This window comes from Carcharhinus amblyrhynchos, unplaced genomic scaffold (genome assembly GCF_965287045.1).
Source record: "Carcharhinus amblyrhynchos unplaced genomic scaffold, sCarAmb.v2.hapA scaffold_50, whole genome shotgun sequence".
Lineage (NCBI taxonomy): Eukaryota > Metazoa > Chordata > Chondrichthyes > Carcharhiniformes > Carcharhinidae > Carcharhinus > Carcharhinus amblyrhynchos.
The window spans coordinates 1,293,417-1,317,271 of NW_027649791.1; the positions used below are offsets into that span (position 1 = coordinate 1,293,417).

The window sequence follows — 23,855 nt, forward strand, 5'->3', positions numbered from 1 at the left end:
TTGGGGGGGGTTGTGATTGTGGGAAGCATGTGGCTGGGGGAATTAGTGGGGTATTGACAGTGACTGTTGACGTGCTAGGGGCAAGCAGCATTCCATAACCTCGACATGTGTCATGTAGCCCATCACTTCCCGTCCACCCCCCACCTGACCCCTTTAGAGTGACAACATGGCTTTTTCAATGCAACCAATAGATCTCGCTGTTCTTTTGGTTGCTGCTGGAGCTGAGGAAGAGGAGCAGGAGGAAAAATTACAGGCACAGGAGGCTTGGGCCTTACCAGTTCCAGGATCAGAGAACGACGACCACCAAAGGCAGGAGGTGGCCACCATTCACCCAAAGTAGGAGAAGGAGTGAGCAGAGACCTCGGCAGTTGTGTGCAAGTGTCCTTCAAGCGATGTTGGACGCCGTGTCCTGCTAAGGAGATCGTGCAACACCTGTGCAATGTGTTGCAGGACCTGACACCAAGAGACAGGATCGGGGGCGTGGTGGGGTGAGGTGGTGCGGTGGGGGGTGGGGTGAGGTGGTGCGGTGCGGGGGGGGGGGCGGTGGGGAGCAGGGAGGCACCCACTCTTGGTGGTTCTCAAATTGACAGCCACTCTAAACTTCTATGCAACTGGTTTCTTCCAGACCCTGAGTGGAGATGTCTGCGGCATGTCCCAATCTGCCGTGCACACCTATGTGAGGCAGGTCACTGAAGCCCTGTGTGCCCAGGCTGGCCAGTTCATCAACTTCAACCTGGACCACGCGCAGCAGGAAGCCTGGGCTGCAGGGGGCGATCGACTGCACACACATCACCCTCAAGGCCTCCCTACAGAATCCATAAAGATTTGTAAATAGAAAGAGGTTTCACTCCCTCAATGTTTAGCTAGTGTGTGACCATCATGCATGTGTGTGCCAGACATCCAGGCAGCGTACATGACAGTTTCATTGTCAGGTACCGTGACATCCTGGAGGCATTTGAGGAGCAATCCAGGCTGTGAAGTTGGTGATATGGGTTACCCACTTCAGGCATAGCTGCTGATGCCTGTGCGGAAGCCTATATCTGAGGTGGAGATCCGCTATAATGAGGCCCATGTAGTCATCTGCACGATAGTGGAGAGGTGCATTGGGGTCTTCAAGAAGTGGTTCTGGTGCCTGGACTGATCTGTCAGGGACCTCCAATAAAGCCCAGTGATCTGTTTCGCATAGTGGTCGTGTTCTTGCACAATCTGGCTTCAGAGAGAGGTGACCTCTGGGGGAGGATGTGGAGGCTAACCAGCCAGCTGTCGCTGGGATGGATGACCAGCAGGAGGAGGAGGAAGATGAGGAAGAGCATGCTGAGGAACACCTACTTTGAGGGCTGGCAGCCCAAATGAGGCATGCAAGGGTGGCAAGGGAGGCTGAATACCAGGCAGTTCACTCGCTAGGGGTTTGTGTCTGTGGGTTCCAGGGCCCCCAACCCCCAAATCCCTTCTATATCCTGAAAATTATCATACTAGAGTGGTGGGCCTGGGTACTCTGTGTTAGTGAGGTTTTTGGCAGGCAGGAGGATGATGACGACTCACTAAGCACCATTAGGATGATGCCCTGGTGCAAACTACTCTGACTCCCATCTGAGCTCCACATACATGCCGGCACCTAGGCCCACATCTGTATAATAGATAAGGAATCTGAAACTCCCATACAGGGCCATGGGGTGGGAATCGCTCGTGGGGTCTAGGAACAACGCCTTCCTTTTCTCAGTGACACAACATTTTCTCAGTGACACAACAAACGGCGCAACTCGTGGGCTGAAGGGCCTGTTTGTGCTGTAGTGTTCTATGTTCTATTACTGACATCAACATGAAGCACCCCTCAGGTGATTATCAATGGAAGAGGATTCATAATTGAGACAAATTACTCACAGCTGGGTGGTGAAAAACATTTATTTACATTAAAGATGTTTAAATAAGACATTATAACATAAACTTGTGAACAGAAAACATTAAGGTGCTTAAATATCTAACTACTGCAGCCCTTCACCTGTGCCACCTCAGTGCAACTACAACTTCCTAAACGTGGCCAATCACTACGTCTCAGTGACTCCCTAGAACGTACATCAGAGGTGCAGGGGGCCAGCTGCCTACCTCACCTTGTGGCCTGTGATGCTATGGCAGGCGTCCTGTGGAGACCCTGGGCCTTGAAGGCTGTGGCCTGCTTCCAGGTGTCTGGGATGTTTCCATGGCACCCTCGTCATCCCACTGCCTCTAAGATGCCCCGATGTCAGGAAGGTGGGAGTCAGAAGGTGTCGCCTCAGCACAGTCTCCTGGCTGGAAGGCCCTGGCATAGGCTCAAGACCTTCCTCCTTCCTTGGGGTTCCTGTGGGCCCCTGGGTCACTCCATTGGACAGTGGTGCTTATGCAGTGAGCTCCAGAAGCTCTGGCTTCGCATGGCACTGCCAGTCCTGGAGGACCACTTGCATGCTACCCATGGTGGCCAACCCCTCCGCGATAGCAACTTGAGTTGTGGGCCATCTCTCAATGGCCACAGCAAGTGCCCTCTGAAACTGGGCCATGCTCTGCAAACCCTCAGCCATAGCCCTCTGAGACTGGGCCACATTCTCAATGTCTACTGCCATAATCCACTGTGTCTCAGCATTGTCCCGCTGGGTTTCCTTGCAAGCTCTCGAGCCTCTCAGCCATGGGCCACAAAATCTCAAAGCCTGGTCAGTCCCTCAGCTGCAGTCTGCTGTGATTTGACCATCACTTGGAGTCTGCCACTCATGGTGAGGATCCCCTGCTCTAGGCTTTCCACTGCAGATATCACCCTTGCAGTGGCCTGGAAAGCATGCAGGCAATAGCAGGTCCACTTGAAATCTTTGGGACTCCTAGCAGCCTTGCAGTTGATCCAGTGCGGCCGTCAGCCCCTTCTGCATTCCCTGGCTCTGTTGCTACACCTCCAGCAGCTGAGGGAGACGTGATCTCAGAAGCCCAGCATGTAGCCAAGGGCCAGCTGAGTCCTCATCTCCAGCAAGCCCGTGCATGCCAGATGTTCCTTCCTCCACCTGATGTGCATTATCAGACATACCGTGCTCACCAGAGCATGACCCAGAAGCCTCAACACTAACTGGACCCACCAACGTGTCAGTACCTGGGATGGTGAGTTGTGAGGTGGCAACTGATGCCAAAACAATGCCACCTCAGAGGTCCCTTCACCCATTTCCTCTGAGGATTTGGCAGAGCAGTCTGGACCGGGAGGGGCAGGAGCTATAGTCAGGGCCTGTTATCCAGAAGGATCTGTCCCTGCAACACAGGACACAAGGGTGCAAGGGAAGGAGGGAGAGGAATCTGGGATGCCAAACGCATGATTCACATGTCTCTGAAGATAGAACAAAGAATCAAGAAAATTACATCACAGGAACAGGCCCTTTGGCCCTCCAAGCCTGTAGTGATCAGGTTGCCCATCTGATTTGTAACCCCCTACCCTTCTGGGGACCATATGCCTCTATCTCCCATCCCATTCACTTGGCAGTAGAGATTCCCCTTAAAAGTCACTGTCATATCTGCATCCACAACCTTCCAGCAGTGAGTTCCAGGCACCCACTACCCTCTCTGTGGAAATAAACATCTTCTTTAAACCTTGCCCCTCACACCCGAAACGGCCCCTCGTGCTGCTGAGAAGTTGCCTCAAAGTGATTGTAGGAATGACAGGTGCTTACATTTTCAAGGTAGGCTGACTATGCTGTCGCTGACAGCCCGCATCTCCCCTTCTCTGGAGAGCTCCAGTGCCTTCTCTTCAAAGGAGGTGAGGACCCAGACATTTGGCTGACCATCCCTCTCATGGGTGTCGAGCTCGGTCTTCTCCTGTGGAGACAGAAGGTGCCATGAAATAAATGGTAGTGTGACTCCTGCAGTTTGAGTTGGTGGCCCTTAGAGGGTAAGCACAGTGGGGCTCACTGGGGGAAAAGAAAAGAGGTGCTTGCGGGGGTGGGCGGTCAGGAGCTGGAAACATGCAGGGTGCTGGGGATGGGAGGATTGGGGGGAGATGCATTTACCCTTGCTGCACAGATGAGGTTATTGACTTTTTTCTGGCACTGCTTCCCATTTCAGTGAGCTTGTCCCCATTTGTAAACCTCTATGACTCTATGACACTGACAGAGGTGGTGACTTCCTCCCAGGCCGTATTTCCATCAGCCGCCCTTGATCTTCGCCTTCCTGGGGAGAAGCGAGTGTCCCGTCACGCCTCTGCTGCATCTAGGTCACCCTCAGAGAGCAGGGGGGGCTGGTCATGTGCACATTTTGTGCAGGAACGCCTGCCTGTCCATTCTTGAGTTTTTAATGGAGCTGCCCCGCGTTAGGGCAGATCAGCTGGAAGCAGTTTGACGGAGCGTTCCAGCAAATTACATCCAGTTCACTTGGTAGCATTGAGGGGAAGACAAGTGAGCACTTGGAAGTGTGCTGATGGGGAGGGGGAGGGGGCGTTGGGTGGTGGATGAGTGCGTCAATGATTGGAGACAGGGGAGAGAGAGGAAGGTGTCACACAGCCATCTGAGTCTGGAGGACATGGGGGGCCTTGAGCGGAAGGGTCCGGGGTGGAAGTGAGGGGGATCGCCCTGTCAGACATCTATAAGGGCAGGGTGGATCTCTCTGCCTGAGATGAGTGAGGGGAAGGTGGGGTCTGTTGCCATTCTGCGTGAGATTGCTGAGAGGAAGGGAGTGGGGGCCGCAATCGGTCTGGGTGGTGGGCAGATGGGGGGAATAAGGGGGTCAATGTCTGTGAGGCCAGGGGAGACATTATCTGGCCTGGGTGTGATGTGGTAGGGGAGCAGCATTCTATCTTTTATTTTGTGAGCATGCGCAGTTGGAGGCGCTGATCAAAGCGGCAGGGTTTCAGGCGCAAGAAGCCGTGCCCATAGGCTTGCGCAACGCGATTCAGATTCATTGATATTTTCTCAGGCAGAATGTGTATGGAGGCACCAAAGAACGAGTCTCAAAGTTGGATCTGAAACACTCCCAGGTTCACGTCCGCCCAGCACTTAGAATTAAAATGGTAAAATTGTCCCTGTGTTATTTACTGCTGAGGCTGTATAAGGCTCTGGGTCAGACCCCATTTGGAATACTGTGAGCAGTTTTAGGCCCCATACCTAAGGAATGATGTGCTGGCCTTGGAGGGGGCCATTGGAGGTTCATAAGAATGATCCCAGGAATGAAGGTCCACCATATGAGGAGCGGTTAAGGAATCTGGGTCTATACTCAATAGAGTTTAGAAGGATGAGAGGGGGGAATCTAATTGAAACTTTCAGAATACTGAGAGGCCTGGGTAGAATGGACGTGGAGAGCATGTTTCCACTAGTGGGAGAGACTAGAACTCAACGGCACAACCCCAGAGTGAAGGCATGCTCCTTTAAAACCATGAGGAGGAATTTCTTCAGCCAGAGAGTAGTGAATCTGTGGAACTCATTGCCACAGAAGGCTGTGAGGCCATATCATTGAGTATCTTTAAGACAGAGATAGATAGGTTCTTGAGTAATAAGGGGATCAAGGGTTACGGGGAGAAAACAGGAGAATGGGGATTAGAATCACATCAGCCATGATTGAATGGCAAAGCAGACTTAATGGGCGGAATGGCCTAATTCTGCTCCTATATCTTACAGTTTTATGGTCTTATCATCCCTCATCACAGCCATAATTGATTCCTTAAACAATAATGTTGCACTCTCCATGTTTTTTAGCCTCCTCTAGTCTGTCTGAAAACATTAGCTCCAGGGATATTGAGCTGTCAATTTTGTTTGTCTTTTATGGTGAGTTTCTGTTATAGTGATGATATCATGCTGTCATTGTGTCATCGATTTTATTTACAGTGCTCCCTGCATTTAGAAACCATCGGAACCATGGAAACCATAGAAACCCTACAATGCAGAAGGAGCCATTTGGCCCATGGAATCTGCATCAACAACAGTCCCACTCAGGCCCTATCCCCAAAATCCCACATAGTTATCCTGCTAATATCTCTAACATACACATCCTGGGACACTAAGGGGCAATTTAGCATGGCCAACCAACCTAATCTGCATATCTTTGGACAATGGGAGGAAACTGGAGCACCCAGAGAAAACCCACGCAGACACAAGAAGAATGTGCAAACTCCACAGAAACAGTGACAGAGCCAGGAATCCAACCCAGATCCCTGGAGCTGTGAGACAGCAGAGCTAACCCCTGTGCCACCGTACGGCTCATATTTAAATATATACCTATTAACACTGCCAAGTTCTTGTGCTGTACACTTTTTAACCTTCACTCCTTTTGTCTTTCAGAGTCACTCAGTAATTTTCTGCCTCTTAATCCCTGGTCTGAATTTGTCCTATTTGAATCTGACCTCAGGTTCCCATTCCCCTGCTAATCTAACGTAATTCTCCTCAACAGAACTAGTAAATCTCCCTGCCAGGACATTAGACATAGTCCTATTCAGGTGTAGACCATCCAGCTTTTACAAATCCCAAAAGAGAAAATGCTGGAAAATCTCAGCAGGTCTGGCAGCATCTGTAAGGAGTGAAAAGAGCTGACATTGTGAGTCCAGATGACTCAAAGTTGAAAGCTTTGTCAAAGCTGAAAGGCATAGAAAGTGAGAGATATTTATATTGCAGGGTGAAGGAATGAAAGATGAGTCACAGCCACAGAAACCAGGGAAACCAGCTAATAGCTGTCTACAGAGAGACTAAAGGGTGTGAATGGCCAAACGACAGAGAAGCGAAATTAAAGATATCCCCAACAGTTAATTTGAAAGTTATGTTGAACTATTCCTCCAATTGAGCAAGTAGCAGATTCTAATAAACAACTGACTCAATGGGTTTGTGTTCAAGCAGGCTAACTTACTTGGGTTACACAGAAGCCAATTTGGCACCAGTTTCCCAATTAGGTTGAATTTGTTATGATTCACCACCCACATCAACCCTCCTAACCTGCACCCAAAGCCATGTGATCCTTGGTCCCATTGTTTAGCATCATTCTTACCCCAGAGTGATGGATGATAGAACTGTGTAATAACATCAACTTATTGGACTTGGTTTCATTGGCCAGAACACTGAATACAGGAGTTGGGATTCTTGTTGAAGTTGTACAAGACTTTAGAGTTATAGAGGTTTACAACATGGAAACAGGCCCTTTGACCCAACTTGTCCATGCCCCACATTTGGAATATTGTGTATACAGTTCTGGTCATCCTATTATCAAAAGGATATTATTAAATTAGAAACAGTGCTGAAAAGATTTACCAGGACTTGATGTTTTCAGTTATAAGGAGAGGTTGAATAGACTGCGACTTTTTTCCCATGAGTGTAGAAGGCTTAGGCTGATCTTATAGAGGTCAATAAACTAATGAGGGACATAGATAAGGTAAATCGTCAACATCGTTTCCCAAAGGTAGGGGAGTCTAAAACTAGAGGGCATAGGTTTGGGGTGAAAGGGGAAAGATACAAAATGGTCCAGAGGGGCAATTGTTTCACAAACAGAGCAGAACGAGCTGTCAGAGGTAGTAAGAGAGGCGGGTACAATTTTGTCTTTTAAGAAGCATTTAGACAGTTACATGCGTAAGACTGGTATAGAGGGTTATGGGCCAAATGTGGGCAATTGGGACTAGCTTAATGGTAAACACTAGGCAGCAAGTAAAAGTTGGGCAGAAGTGCCTGTTTCCATGCTGTAAACTTCTATGACTTCAAGTATTTCATAGAATTCCTACAATGCAGAACGAACCAGTAGTGACTTTTAGGGGCGTCTTGACAAATACATGAATAGGATGAGAATATGGTCTCCGGAAGGGTAGGGAGTTTTAGTTAAGTTGGGCAGCATGTTTGGTGCAGGCTTGAAGGTCTGAAAGGTCTGTTCCTGTGCTGTAATTTTCTTTGTTCTCTGTGGCATTTGTCCCATTGAATCTGCACCATCTCTCCAGCAGAGCATCTTATCTAGATCCTATCCCTGTAACCCCACATATTTACCCCACTAAACTCCCTAACCCACACATCTTGGGACATTAAGAGGTAATTTATCATGGCCAATCCACCTAACCTACACACCATTGGACAGTGGGAGGAAACAAGAATGTGCACACTCAAAGAACTAAGAACAGAGAACAATACAGCACAGGAAACAGGCCCTTCGGCCCTCCAAGCCAATGCCACTCATTAGTCCAACTAGACCATTTGCTTGTATCCCTCCATTCCCAGTCAGCTCATGTGACTATCCAGGTAAACGATCCCAGCGTGTCTGCCTCTACCACCCTACTTGGCAGTGCATTCCAGGCCCCCACCACCCTCTGTGTGTTTAAAAAAAAAGTCCCTCTGATATCTGAGTTAAACCTTGCCCCTCCCACCTTGAGCCTGTGACCCCTCGTGATCGTCACCTCCGACCTGGGAAAAAGCTTCCCACTGTTCACCCTATCTATACCCTTCATAATTTTGTACACCTCTATCAGGTCTCCCCTCATTCTCCGTCTTTCCAGGGAGAACAACCCCAGTTTACCCAACCTCTCCTCATAGCTAAGACCCTCCATACCAGGCAACATCCTGGTAAACCTCCTCTGCACTCTCTCCAAAGCCTCCACTTCCTTCTGGCAGTGTGACAACCAGAACTGGACACAGTACTCCAAATGTGGCCTAACCAATGTTCTCTACAGTTGCAACATCAGACTCCAGTTTTTAAACTCTATACCCTGTCCTATAAAGGCAAGTATGCCATATGCCTTTTTCACCACCTTCTCCACCTGTGCTGCCACCTTCAAGGATCTGTGCACTTGCACACCCAGGTCCCTCTGTGTTTCTATACTTCTGATGGTTCTGCCATTTATTGTATAACTCCCCCCTACATTAGTTCTACCAAAATGCATCACTTCGCATTTATCTAGATTAAATTCCATCTGCCATTTCTCCGTCCAATTTTCCAGTCTATCTATATCCTGCTGTATTCTCCGACAATGTTCATCACTATCAGCTATTTGTGTCATCCGCAAACTTACTGATCACACCGGTTACACCTCCTTCCAAATCATTTATATATATCATAAAAAGCAGAGGTCCCAAAACACAGCCCTGCAGAACACCACTAGTCACAGATCTCCAGCCGGAAAAAGACCCTTCGACTGACACCCTCTGTCTCCTGTGGCCTCTACCCATCGAGCCACCTCTCCTTGTATCCCATTAGCCTTAACCTTTTTCAGCAACCTGCCATGAGGGACTTTGTCAAATGCCTTACTGAAATCCATATAGACGACCTTCACGGCCCTCCCTTCATCAACTCCACACAGATAGTCACCTAAGGCCGGAATTGAACTCGGGTCCCTGGTGTTGTGAAGCAGCAATGTTAACTTTATCCACTGAAATTTGAAATTCAAGTGATGGCTACAGAATTCTTGCAAGACGAGAACATCAAACTACCAATCGACCCTTACAGGGCAAGGCATTTAAAATCAAATATAATAAAATATAACGCAAATAGAATAATGTCCAGTAGGAACATTGATTTTATTGTAGTGAAGAGGTTGAAGAAGTAGAATTTTGTTGCAAAATACATTACATGCATGAAAATCTCTGATAATCTGCATATACAATATTTACATGGAATGTCACTTTAATATACAAATATATACATTCTCAGTCATATCACTTCAAATATGACTCAAATAAACAACTTTGATTCCTTTCTACAGTTTCATGTTGTAACTCTGTCATACAGATTTTCCTCTCCATATTGTCTATTGATTTGAAATGGAGGCCAGTGCAGTTTTACCCCAATTTGCTGCATGAGAAACTAATTGGATCAGGTGGAATGCTGATTTTAAAGCCAATATTATTCATTGGCTTCAATGTTCAGTAAAATTGCACAGAATGTAAATCAACATTTTAATCAATCCTGTCAGATTTCAAACTGTGATGTGGAGATGCCAGCGTTGGACTGGGGTAAGCACAGTAAGAAGTCTCACAATGCCAGGTTAAAGTCAGGTCACTCACCTGAAGAAGGAGTGATGCTCCAAAAGCTTGTGCTACCAAATAAGCCTGTTGGACTTTAACCTGGTGTTGTGAGACTTCTTACTGAGATTTCAAACTGGCAGAGTAGCTTAAAATGTCCCCATTTGGGTAGGGTGTAAAATGTGCCTTTTACCTGATCTTGTTAGTTTCCCACTCAGAAGATTAGGTTAAAAATACCCCCATGGAACTTCAAAGACTGTACATTACAGTGCCATTTTTTGCTGTGATATTGAACTCATTGAAAGTCATAAGAACATTGCAACATCATGGACAGCTTTTTAGACTCTATTAGTGCATTAATTGAACATGAGCTTGAGAAGAACATTAGAGTTTTTTTTGTCCATATTACACATAAGACTCTTTAGCATGTTGAATCTGTTCATAAGCCTCAAAGTTTTGTCTGAAGTATCTTTCCCTGCTTGCACATTCAGACATAGCTCTCCCCCTGTATGGTTGTGTTTTTTCAAATTTGAAATAGTCCAAATCATTTTCAAAATTGTCGTGCAACTCTTTGCACTGACTGGCAGCTTGAGCCTGCATATCACAAGAAAAAACATCATTTTTAAAATTGTTTTGACATAAAGGATTGGTCAGACTCTCTGTTAAAGAACAAGGCCTATTTTTTTGCCCATGATAATTGTATTTCTTGGCTTGTTCTAACTGAGACAATCTTCTCATATTATTCACTGTCATTCTTTTCATTGTAGCAACATGTGGATTATTTTCTTCAACAGCTTTATGATAAGAAGGTGGGCTACAACGTCTTTTGCTATCGATTCTCTGAAAAACCTCATCAACAGAAATTAAGCGATCTCTGTACCTGACAGTGTCACTTGCATTGACTTGGTCCTCAGAGACTGTCTCACTAATGGGGAGGTTTTCTTTCAAAATGTTTTCCTGGCAGGTTTTCTTGTTTGAGTTAAACGACCTTGTAGGGCCCCAGCTTTGAGTCTTCTTTAGCGGTTTCTTAGCTTTTTCTTTCATAGATTTCACATTGTTATCAGGAACTTGAATAAAATTTGCTTGAGGTTTTGATGGATACTCTGGAAAGGAGGAATTCTCCTGACTGGTACAAGTCGGGGAAACAAGTGGAGAGCTGGTAAAAACAGAATTCTCTGACAGGTTTGAATATGAACTAGCCAAAGAAGAAATTGAAGAAGCCTTGGAGGAGGAGGCTGTGGAAAGTTCAGAATGTGAGCTGGCATTAAGGTTGGCTGGCCTTCTGCTGCTAAACCGATATCCTGTAAAGCTTTCCTCAGATGTCTGTTTTTTCATTGGTTGATGATCAAAATCTAGGCCCTCAGATGGGATTGAACAATCATCGTGGCTCCTTGCTAATAATTCCTGCTCGTTGATCTTTTTAGGACCGGAGGCAACACCTAATATTGGTTCTGAGCAGCGTCGGTTTATCCTCATAGTATAATGTTCAATCATGAACGCTGGCAGGCATGTTATCTCAGGACTCGAATTTGCTCTGTTGGTAGCATCCATTGATTCAGTGCTGCAAGAAGCTCTAGCACAATCTCCAGCTTCAATGTCCGTTTGACTATTCATCTTTAGATCCATTCTCAGCTCTTCATTGCTCTTCAATAGTTGATTACAGCCAGAGTTTGCACAGCATCTTTTCTCAGTGCATACATCTTTCCAATCATCCTGATCAGTACTATCATAGGCAGAATCATTTTGCTGAGAGAATACATCTGGAATCAAAATTGCAAACATTTCAGTTATATTTTATGGCCTACTCTGGTTACCCAATACTACTTTTGCTTTCAAGACTGTCAATATTGAACAGTCCATAGTGCCATAGAATCCTGACAATGCAGAAGGAGACCATTCAGCCCATCAAGTGTGCACTGACTCCCTGACAAAGCACCTTATCTAGGCCCACCCTCCACTCTGTGGCAAATCCCCCTCTAACCTACACATTTTTGGATTCTAAGGAGCAATTTAGCATGGCCAATCCATGTAACCTGCACATCTTTGGCTTGTGGGAATAAACAGGAGTACCTGAAGGAAACCCAGTTGTGGGAACTTTGAATCAAAAGACCACACGTGAAATCTTTGAAATCCTATTTGCATGATTTCAGAATGGCAGTCTATTTGCACCTTCCGTCACATGGGTAGTAGCAATTCTTCAGTAATGAAATGAAGTAAATTTGCTATATAAGCATAATGTGTCAGTTTGGTTTAACTGTTAGCACTCTTGCCTCTGTCAGATGGCATTGGAATCAAGTCTTTTTGCAGGATTTGAGTACAGTTGCCAACTTTAAGATGAGATGTTAACCAATCTGCTTCCCTGGGTGGATGTAAATGACCTCTTGGGCCTGAACTTCCAGGTTGGTGGGGGCTCACCACCCCCTGACCTTGATGCCATATTGTAGCCTAACAAGCTTTGATTGGCATAAGACCAGACTTCTGCCCCTTCCTCAGGAGGAAGTTCCATCTTGGAGAGCTGCCAGCCAATCTGAAAGGCTGGCAGCTCTCCGTCCCTCCAGACAGAGTGCTGCAGTGGCTGTTGGGTTGGGGTGGAAGGAAGGACCGGAGCTCACCAGGCCTTAAGGGGAGGCACAAGGCACTGTCTGCCCCAGCATAAAATTGCAGCCTGGTTAATGCAGGTGAGGGTATAGAGAGAATCCCATCCATGTTATTTCACACTCCCCCCTTCCATGTCAGAATCCACCAGGGGTGGACGGGGCAAAGCATTCTGGCCTTGGTATTTCTTCACCTAAAAAAATGAAGGCTGAATTATTTGCTGTACACCCTGCCACCATTTGGCCAAATTTCCTTTCATAGCAACGGGATCAGAGAGTCCAGCTACAGGCGAGGTCAAAGAATTCCAGTCAAAGTGTTCCCTCAAAGTCCTGACCAAGTTGATTCATCAGGAAACAAAATATCAACATCCTATCTGCTGTTTGTGGGAACTTAATTGATGCAAACTGGCTACTTTGTTTGCCTATAACATGAAAATGACGATACTTGAAGTGTAATTTATTAATTTTGAAATGTTTGGCATGTCCTATACTATACAAATCAAGCCCTTCTTAATGTGATGTGTAAGTCAATTACCTGAGTTATCAGTATATTCAGGTAGCACTTGCACTGGTCTACCCAGAAGTGTAGTTATATCATCACCAAATATTAGACAACAGTTCTCGATTAGAAACTGCACCAACTCCACAATCTGGAATGAAAATAGGTTTGCTCAGTCTTGATAATCATACCAGAATTATCATTCTGATCAAATGTAAAAAGTTTTCCATCAATTACTTTTGATTTTAAGAACAATTTAAAAGGTAACTTGAAATAAATGTTAGGATACAAAAGGTGAAGAGTAAAGTACATAAAGAACATAAAACCATTCCCTTAAAGATCTGTGGATGCTACAAAATTTGTTTTTTCAATTCTTCATTGCTCTCTGATGTTTGATAGTAAGTACCTGCCCAAAAATACACTTTTACTATTGAAACACATTAAAAAGAGCTTCCTTACATTACTAGCTTAATTAGCTTCCCCGTTGCCCTGTGCACAATTTCCATTCCTAGTTGTGCTAGATGGTCATATTGGTGATGTATAAGCAGGACAACTAGCATGACCAATCCACCTAACTGCATCCACCACATGGTATGCGAACCCTCGGTGATAGTCCTCTAAGACTGTGCAAGCAAGCTCCCTCTGAAACTGCACTAAGCTCTGGAGCCCCTCAGTGATGGCCCGATATGACTGGGCCAAGCTCTCAAAACCTGCAGCCCGAACATGCACCCAGGGCTCTCAGCCACAGTCCTCAGTAACCTGGCCATTCTTTGGACTCTGTCACACATGGCAACCGTTTTTTGTGCTATGTTTCCTCTGAGGACTCCATCCTTGCAATATTGGCCTGGGTACCATGTAATTCTGGCATTATCTCCTGCACCTGAAGGCTGTGGGACTCCTCTAAATAGCCTTGCAGTTGCTGAAATGTTGCAGACAGCCCCTCCTACAAATCTCTCTCTGTCTCTTCATCTCGAGCAGCTTCAGGAGAACTGATCCCAGTGGCCCAGCATCTGACTGTAGGCCAGCTATGTCTGTGGCTCCAGGAGACCTTTGGCTACTTGAGCCTTTGGACGTTCTGACCGCAAATAGGTGTTGGGACCTCATGTTGAAGTTGTACAAGACATTGGTAAGGCCACACTTGGAAAACTATTTACAGTTCTGGTCACCCTATTATAGAAAGGATATTATTAAAATAGAAAGAGTGCAGAAAGTATCTACTAAGATGCTACTGGGACTTGATGGTTTGAGTTATAAGGTGAGGCTGGATAGACTGGGGCATTTTTCTCTAAGTCGGAGACTTAGGGGTGGTCTTATAGAGGTCTATAAAATAATGAGGGGCACAGTTAAGGTAGCTAGTCAACATCTTTTCCCAAAGGTAGGGGAGTCTAAAACTAGAAGGCATCGGTTTAAGTTGAGAGGGGAGAGATACCAAAGGGTCAAGATGGCAATATATTCATTCAGAGGGTGGTGAGTGTCTGGAACAAGCTGCCAGAGTAATGGGCAATATAGTCATTCAGAGGGTGGTGAGTGTCTGGAACAAGCTGCCAGAGTAGTAATAGAGACGAGTGAAATTTTGACTTTTGAAAGTTACATGGGTAAGATTGGTATAGATGGATATGAGCCAAAAGCAATTTGGGTTAGTTTAATGGTAAAAACTGGATACATGGACAAATTGGGTCAAAGGGCTGTTTCCGTACTGCAACCCTCTGTGACTCTATAACATCAACATCAGAAGTTAATGTCCAAGTCCAGATGCGAATAACTTAATCAGCAACTAATAGATAACATAGTTTGCCCCACTTCAAGCTTGCTTACTTTTCAGATTAGACTTTTCTTAGATGTCTCATCTCCTTGGCCAAGATATTTTAAGAAGGAACTTTACATACATTGCATTGGCTTTGGGTACCATTAGCTGGAAATCTCTGGCCGTTCATGCCCTGCCACTACTTTCAGCAAGAATAGAGAATTTGGCACTCAGCCAAGTCCCCTTTCATTCCAGTGAGACTGGAAAATCCCAGCTACGGCCAAGGTCAGAGAATCTGGCCCACTGTCTTTTATTGTTGGAATTCCTACTTGGCTAAAAGGTGACTAATAAAGAATGAATTATGTACAAAAGATTATAAAGTCCCATGTTAACAACTGTTCCTTTGTTTATGAAGGGCAATAGGGATAACCTAGGAAATAATGAGCCAGCGAACCTTACATCAGTGGTAGGGAAATTATTGAAGAGAATTCTTAGGGACAGGATTTACTCACATTCGGGAGGAAGTATGGATTTATTAGTGATAGATAGCATAGCTTTGTGCATGAGAGGTTGCATCTCATAAACTTGATTGAGTTTTTTAGGAAATGACAGAATTGATGATAAAGTGGATGTTGTCCACATGGACTTTAGCAAGGCTTTGACAAGGTCCTCATGGCAGGCAAAAGGATAAGTCACATGGGATCTGCAGTCAGATGGTAAGATAGATACAGAACTAGCTTGGTCAAAGAAAACGGACGGTCGTGGTGGAAAAGTGTTTTTCTGACTGGAGATCTGTGGCCAGGTTCCCCAGGGATCAGTGCTGGGACTCCTGTTGTTTGTAATATAAATAAATGATTTTGGAAGAGAATGTAGGTAGTCTGATTAATAAGTTTGAGGACAACACAAAGATTGGGGGAATTGCAGATGGTGAGGAGGATTGCCTGAGAATAGTGCAGGATATATGGAGGCTGGAGATTTGGCCAGAGAAACAGCAGGTGGAATTTAATCTGGATGAATGTGAGGTGATGTATTTTGGAATGTCTAATGCAGGGAAGAAGTATACAGTAAATGGCAGAACCTTTAGAAGCATTAACATTTTGAGGGATCTAAGTGTACAGGTCCACAGTTCCTTGAAAATGGCAACACAATTGGATAAGGAGGTCAAGAAAGTGTATGGCATGCTTGCCTTCGTTAGTCAGGACATAGAGTATAAAAGTCATGTTGCAACTGTATAGAAGTTTAGTTAGGCCTCATTTTGAACACCGCAAATGCTTCTTTTGCCACACTACCAGAAGGATGCAGAGGTTTTGGAGAGGGTACAGAAAAGGTTTACCATGATGCTGCCTGGTTTAAAGTTCATGTATTAGTCACAAGTAGCAGGCCCTTCTGCCTGCAATGAAGTTACTGTGAAGGAAGGTATTGTGTGGAGGGTATTAACTATGAGAAAAGATTGGACAAACTTTGTTTTCACTTGAACATTGGAGGCTGAGGGGCAACCTGATAGAAGTTTGCAAATTATGAGAGGCATGGATAGAATGGATAGTCAGAGTCTTTTTCCCAGGGTAGAAATATCAATTACTAGGGGACATCGGTTTAAGGTAAAAAGGGAAAAGTTTAAAGGCGATGTGCGAGGCAAGGTTTTTACATAGAGGCTGATAAGTGCCTGGAATGCGCTGCCAGAGGAGGTGACAGAAACAGATACTATAGCAACATTTAAGAAACATCTTGACTCCGAGACATGAATAAGCAGGAAATAGAGGGATACGGACCGTGTAGGCGCAAAAGGTCTTCTGTTTGAAAATGTGTCATATGTCAATGCAGTTGTAGGCCGAAGGGCCTGTCCCTGTACTGTACTGGTCTTTGTTTTCTTTGTTCCTTGATATTTATAGCATTAAATAAACATAATGAACAAGCACCAATAATCTTCTGCATTTATGTTGGGCTATTGACAGAGAAAATAGTCCAAGCTGCTTTAGAGGGAAAGGAAAATAATGAATAAACAAGCTTAAGGGTTGGACTAGAAATATTCAGAGAGGTGTCTAGAAGTTTGATTGTTGTGATTTTTGTTGTGATATCAGTTAATATCAGGCTGATTTTAACATTAAACTAATTTGGAGAACTCTAAATCTTGTGTACATCTGTGGTTAGAGGGGAAAAAATACCCTAAGGAATTCATGTTAAAGTATCTACTAGAATTTTTGGCCTACTTTTTGATCCTAATTATCAGTAATATCAAAATGCTTAATGTGTCCTAGGATTATTTAGGGGCGATCTTAGCAACTCGTTATGTCGGTTGATCAGAGCCATGACTGGGATGGGATGGGGAGCAATGTCCTGGGAGATGGGGGAGTGACATATCTCCCAGTGCACAGTGTATATACATTGTATGCACCTGTGAAATCCCCACCCACGCCAGGGCTCAGCAACCAGCTTCCCATCATGAATAGGCTCTGCCCACTCCCACTGTGCCAAGAATTACATATGGGCTCTTTTTTCTTTAAGTGCCATACAATCATGTCTGGGAGCTCATCGAAATAATGGGCACAATTCTCTCCCATTTTCATGCATGTTTGGCACTTAGAATTTTTTTGTAAGATCGTCCCTCCCTCATTTTTTGTTTTACATATCTAGAAAGGACTTCTAGGCGCCAAAAGCATATGGTATGTTTACCTTTGCAAGGACTTCTTTCTGTAATTCAATTGTAACAGGTTTGTTGAGCATATTTGGGCCGATGCAGACAGCAAGATTGTAGGCATCCATCTTGTTCACTTCAGAATGTTTATTGATGTAGTACAGCACACAAAACAAATAGCGAAGTAAGAGGCAGTTGTGGCATGGAAGTTTTGTCAGAAGCCTAAGGGAAAATATAAAAAGTTCCAGTTAGATTGTTGCAAGTTGAAACCTTGCTTACTCAATCAAATACTTCCCCAATAAATCAGCACTTCTCTAAACATCCATTGAGAAATCCCCCACTGTGGGTTTCATTGTCTTATGACCAGTTTGAACAGAATCAACTTCACAATTTTTAAAATCGGCAGAACTTCCCATATCACATGAGTCCAGCCCGCAGAATTAGCAGATGGCCTTATTTGGAGACCTATTCAACGGTCTGATACCTAGAACAGTTCTCTTTTTTGATAACTTATGTGCTGAAAGTCTCTGTCTTTGTCCGCATCTGGGATTTTCCGATATAGCTGCAGTGAATGGAGTTTTGAATGACCATTCTTGCTGGCAGCCGGCCAAGAATAGACATATTGGAGAATCGCACTCATGACTATTTGAAAAAAAAGTGCGGTGATTGATGATATATTTGAGAAAAGCACTTTGCCTAAATATTTAAGACTATTGTATATCTTTTAATTTACTAGTCACATTTTAACTTATAGTTAAAAGATATGCTGGTTTATAACAAATTGTTATGCAGTATGTTCTATTTTATCAAAGCCATTAATTTCTCAAACCATTTTCTTAGCTTTTTATATTTGCTACATATTAGTCTGAGTCAGATTTACTTTATTGATTTTACACCAATCGACAAAATATAATGGCAGAAGTATAACAGAATTATCACTGTTACACATGTCCATGCTACACACATTATTTTAAATAAATTTTTTTCTTAACTTGAAAAGCAATTTGGTATCATAGCCTAACATTTCAGAACATAAGTTGTTCTCAAATACACAACAGCATTTGAGCAAATCAGAAGCCCTCAGCTGATTTCTTGCTACAGAGTGATACCTACTGTTTGATCTCTGCAATTTTTTCAATATTTTTCTCCTTTGCCATGGCTGCCATCCAGCTGTCATACAGTTCTGTTATCAACAAGCTATCAGGAATATGACGTAGGAAATCCTGCAACAACCACACATTTCAAATTAGTCATGGTGATGCTAGTATGAAAAAGTAATTGAAATGAAGTTTTGATTTGGTGCTGCCCAATCCAGGGACTCCTCAGAGCACTCTCTACCTTAAATACTGCAGCTAATTGGATGACAGGCTCCTCTTCCAAGTTAACTTCTCTTTTCGTGTTTAGTTTTCCAATTAATTCTTTACAAGCCTTGGCATTTGCAGACTTCCGGAATATTCCAACAACTGAGGGTCCTTTTTTGAATAGAACAGTCAGGATACTCTAAAGTTAAATAAAACACAAAAGTAGAGTTCTTCATTATTTTGGGAAATAATGTACTCTAAGAATAGCTTTCTGTTTGCAATTCCTCACTCTGATCTGGATCTGTAAATTCCTGACTGATTCTAAACTCTGTGGGAAAATAGTGATATTTTTCAAACACTCTCAGCAATGTCCCTTTGCAGAAGTCAGAAGTTTACACCAAAAGGAAAATCATTTGAGCTTCTACAGACCAATGCCAAGAAGTATTATGCACTTAATGTGATTATCAAAGCAGCTCAGATAAATAGACACCAGCTTGGAAGAATGAGGCTAGAATATGTTAGCTCAGTTTTGTTTCATTGTTCACTGTGTGTTAAACTCCAACTTTTTCTATCAGGCCAAAAAATCCAACTGTTGACTTACAAGGATTGGATCAGCGAGTGTGTCATCTTGTTCGCAGATGTCTTTAAGATGCCGATTGAAGAGGCCTCCATTGTGTGAAGAGACGGAGTCGCTTTGTGTTGAGCTTTTGCGAAGAGGCCAAAACATTTTCATTTTGTTTTTCTTTTTCAAACTAATATCCACTTCATCTGGAGAAGAAGAAAAAAATATTGTTCATATTTAAATGAAAATAATAGACAAAGCTACAATTTTATCGAACGAAGCATCTGGTTCAAATGTGCCTAAATACCTGCGTGCAGATAAAAGTATATTATTCAGGGGCCAAATAAATAACAGGGATTTTCACAGTAACTTCATTGCAATGTTGATGTAAGCCTACTTGTGACTAAGAAATAATAAATAAATAATAAATTCTGGAGGGATCCTAGCAAAGAATGCGTACGCTTAACAGCTACTGAGCAATATCAGCACTGACAGCCCTCACACATGTTGTTTATTGTAAAGGCAATATGACACAAAAAAAACAAAATCTTAGAATCCCTACAGTGAAGGAGACCATTCAGCCCATTGAATCTGCACCAACTCTTCAACATAGTAACTTTCCCAGGCCCTATCCCTAGAATCACAAATATTTATCCCACTAATTCCCTAATCTACACATCGTTAGCATTAAGCATTTTAGCATGGCCAATTCACCTAACCTGCATTGTGGACTGTGGGAGCAAACTGGAACACGTGGAGGAAACTGATGCAGACATGGGGAGAACATTTAAACTCCACACAGTCATCCAAGGCTGGAATTCAATTCTAGTCCCAGGTGCTGTGAGGAAGCAGTGTGCCACCATGAGGCATCATGGAATCAAAACTAAAATGCTGTACTGGAAATACTTAGATCAGGCAACAATGTTACATTTCAGGTTGATGATCTTTTATTGGAAAGGTAGTTTGAAGTTGGTCTGCAATCTACTTGCAAAGTAAAGACGGCATAGTTCATTCTGAAATTCATTAAACATGTTTTTCAAGCTTGCAGCACATTTTTGGAATGACAGGAAAACTCCCTCTTATTTCTAACAGAGTTTCCATAAGCACTTTGCACCAACATACCTGGGGAGTGTTTAAGTTGGAACTGACACCGAGGTTTCTCTGATGAAGGCTTTATCTCCAAGTTGACTGTCCTCATATCACACTTTGCTTGTTGTTTGACTGGTTTGTGGAGCTGGTTCATGTCATCACCTAAAAGAGTACACAGTGAGGTTAGAATAATTGCCACAACTTAAAAGTACTAATTCCCTTTTTCTATTTCCTCCATCCTCTGCATTTTGAAATAATCAGATGTGAGATCTACAAAGCATTTAACACATTCCAGTTTGAACACTGGAACATTTCCCAACATTGCACTCTGGTAATTTCCAAATCATTTATAGCTCAGAATGTCTTTAAACCAACAGCTGAACTTGGATCCTAATAAAAAGATTCAAAATGGAAAAAGAAATCTTCATTTTGAAGTTCGATTTAGTTCACCTTCCATTTGAAAACAAAAACATGGGAACTTATATCTTTGATTTTCCCCCAAAAGGGGGCAGCTCAGCAAAAACTTTAGCAACAGTAAAATAACAGTTGTACTATGGAGAAGATAACACGAGGAATGTACATACTTTTGCCAGAACAAAAGAAAACTTGAATGTTTCCAAAATTCTCTTTTCATAATCAAAATTCTACCAACAGCTACATTTACTACACAAATAACAGGAACACACTGTTACAAATTGTTAATCAATATAAATTGATCAGCCCTTTCTCGGCTCCGATCAAATTCTTTACAATGATCATTAAAATATATAAAATATACATTTAAGCAAACTTATTTGAAAACATATGTCCATTAATCTGTTAATATTAGATTCAAAAGTGTTTATGTTTTCCATTATGATTTTACATAATAAAAAGAGGAGGTTGATGAGACTTGGTACTTAAGAAATAATTTAGCTTTTGCAGCACAAAAGCAGTAGGCAAAATGTAGGCTGATACATCTGGTGGGAGAATGTGCAAGTTTGTTTTCAAACTCACCAATCAGGGAAGATGACAAGTCATCACTGTTTGCCATTACCGCTTGGTAACTCTGGGCATCTCCCTAAAGATAAAAATAAACTGTATTGTAATAATGATGTACCACAACCACACCCAGCAGTACAACTGAGACAATTTAGTACCGCCCACCTACCATCCAATAACACCCCACCATCTTTCTTATCAAATATTTATTTTACTAATCTTGCCTCAATTTAAATTATTTCACAATAAACATAAGAACATGATTCTATTAAATGAAATCTAAAAATTTCTAATTAAAACAAGCTTAAATTTACCTAGAATGTTTCCAATTATCCATTGTAACAACAAACAATAATAGTATTTAATTACTTTCACTGTACAAAAAAATCGAAGATATGATTAAACCACATTTCCAGCTTCAGGCTGCTACGAGAATCTGAATGGTATTTCATTTAGCTGATTACTCACAATCTCTGCTGGTTCATTTGGCTCCCCCTTCACTACCTCATCGGCTGGTTCCATATTACTTCTAGTTAGTGTTTTAGACTGTCAAAAATAAATAAGAAACAAATTTATCATGATTAAATGTGGAAATACTTCTACACTTTTACTAACAGTAGTATCTTCCTCTATATTCTTTCATCCCTGTCCTCTATCTGTCTCACTATACAAACATATGATTTTGGGGCATTCATCCACACGTGCATTCATCCGCACAATTAGACCTCATACACACTATTACACATCCTCTATACTGGAACATCATTACACCCCCACAGACTCATACACCACCACACATGCACACATATACTTACACACAACAGAAATACAGAAGTAGCACTTAAACACCCACTCTACAATACACCTATAACAGCCAAATTGCACACATACAGACATCATCTCTTAAATTCCCAACCGTCAGCATAGCAGAATCCATGGAGCTGAAGACTTACACACACACTCTAACCAATTGCATTTGCAGCAACACAGTTTTACAATTTTATACAGGTCACTTGTTACTTAAGTGCTACTTTTTGCAAAGGCATTTTCTCTCATTTTCCTTTTACTTCAAGAAAGGCAGCAGATACCCAATCATCTGATGAGAAGAAAATTAACTAGTATTTTAAAATTTAGGGTCAAAGTAATTACTTCTGAACATCTTCCAAAAAGGTTGTATTTTTGATGCTTCCTTTTATCTGATGATTGAATCCGATCCTTCAGTTATTGTCAAAGCATTATGATTAATATTATCCTTCGGGCTTTTTGTTGACTCATAATCTTTACCATCATTACCAATGGAACTTAAGACAGTTATAGCATGATAATTCAGTAAATTTAGAGTTAGAATTTAACCTGAGTCAACTCAGCAATCTGATTGTATACATAACCCAATAACTTACCAAAGCAGAATTACTTAAAACCTTCATTCGTACTGTCAGTGACGTATATTAATCTCTGTTTTCTCTTTTGCTTCTTGTTTTATCTAAAGATAAGGAATCGGAATCTGTCAATGTACAATCTAGCCAGGTTGATACATCAATCTGTTCTCAATCTGAATGATGACACATTGGAATTTGCTGTATTCTTTCATGGGATCTGAGAATCACTGGCAAAGTCAGCATTTATTGCCCATTCCTAATTGTCCTTGAGAAAGTGGTGGTGAGTTTTTTCATGAACGACTACAACACTGTAGAATCACCTACAGCACTGTTAGGAACGGAGTTCCAGGATTTTGACCCAGCGACAGTAAAGGAACAGCAATATAGTTCATGTCAGGATGGTCAATGACTTGATGAAAATAAGAATGAAGTTGATATTGAGTATCTGTGCTATCAAGATTCAACAACTACTCTCTGCAGGTACATCATTAAACATCCCTTCGAGATTATAAGAGGACAACTCTGTTTGAGAATGATTTAGCTTCTAAATAAAAGAACCAAGAAAAGTACCACACAGGTACAGGCACTCTGGCCCTCCAAGCTTATGCCAATTATGATGCTCTAACAAAACTAAAAAAACCTTTGCCCTTACTCAATCTGTATTCCTCTATTCCCTCCCTATTCATGTACCCATCAAGGTGCCTCTAAAATGTTCCCAATGTGCCTGCTTCCACCACCTCTGGCAGTGTGTTCCAGGCACGCACCACGCTCTGCATGAAAACTTCCCCAGCACACCTTCCTTAAACTTTCCCCCCACACCTTGAAACTGTGCCCATTTGTAATTGACACTTCTAGTGGGTATTTCTTCAATATTTCAAGATGGATCACATCATTTCAACAAAAACACCAACAATTTACATTTACAGATCACCTTTGATGTATTAAATCATTCAGGATGCGACACAGGGTGCTACTACATTAAATGGCTAAAAGCTTATCAAAGTGGAGGTTTGAAGGGGCATTTGAGAAAAAGATCGAAAGATTGAGAGGTTAGGTGAGGGAATTCCAGTGTTATTTTGCAACAGCTGAAAGCCTGTTTACCAATGGTGGAAGGATTAAAATAGGCCAGAACTACAGTAGCACAGAGATGTCGGAGGCTGGAA

At 42.9% G+C, this 23,855-nt stretch overlaps 1 protein-coding gene across 1 annotated transcript; it reads right to left on the reverse strand.

Moving 5' to 3' along the window:
• Nucleotides 1-9,488: 9,488 nt before the first annotated feature.
• Nucleotides 9,489-22,798, reverse strand: tagapb (T cell activation RhoGTPase activating protein b). Its single transcript, XM_080182264.1, has 10 exons — nt 22,714-22,798; nt 21,782-21,859; nt 21,329-21,392; nt 20,366-20,494; nt 19,283-19,449; nt 18,719-18,880; nt 18,494-18,603; nt 17,419-17,602; nt 13,041-13,155; nt 9,489-11,671 (listed from the first exon to the last, which is right to left on the reverse strand). The coding sequence occupies exons 1-10, from the start codon at nt 22,738-22,740 to the stop codon at nt 10,317-10,319; spliced, it is 2,391 nt and encodes a 796-aa protein (XP_080038390.1). The 5' UTR covers nt 22,741-22,798; the 3' UTR covers nt 9,489-10,316.
• Nucleotides 22,799-23,855: the final 1,057 nt, after the last annotated feature.

Excerpts from the sequence above, each read along its gene's own strand:
- tagapb (XM_080182264.1), bottom strand. The coding sequence starts at position 22,740 with ATGAAGGTTTTAAGTAATTCTGCTTTG. Across the intron at positions 18,881-19,282 it reads CACTCGCTGATCCAATCCTT|AGTATCCTGACTGTTCTATT; the intron begins GTAAGTCAACAG and ends ATTTAACTTTAG. Across the intron at positions 11,672-13,040 it reads TGAATATACTGATAACTCAG|ATGTATTCTCTCAGCAAAAT; the intron begins GTAATTGACTTA and ends TTTTGATTCCAG.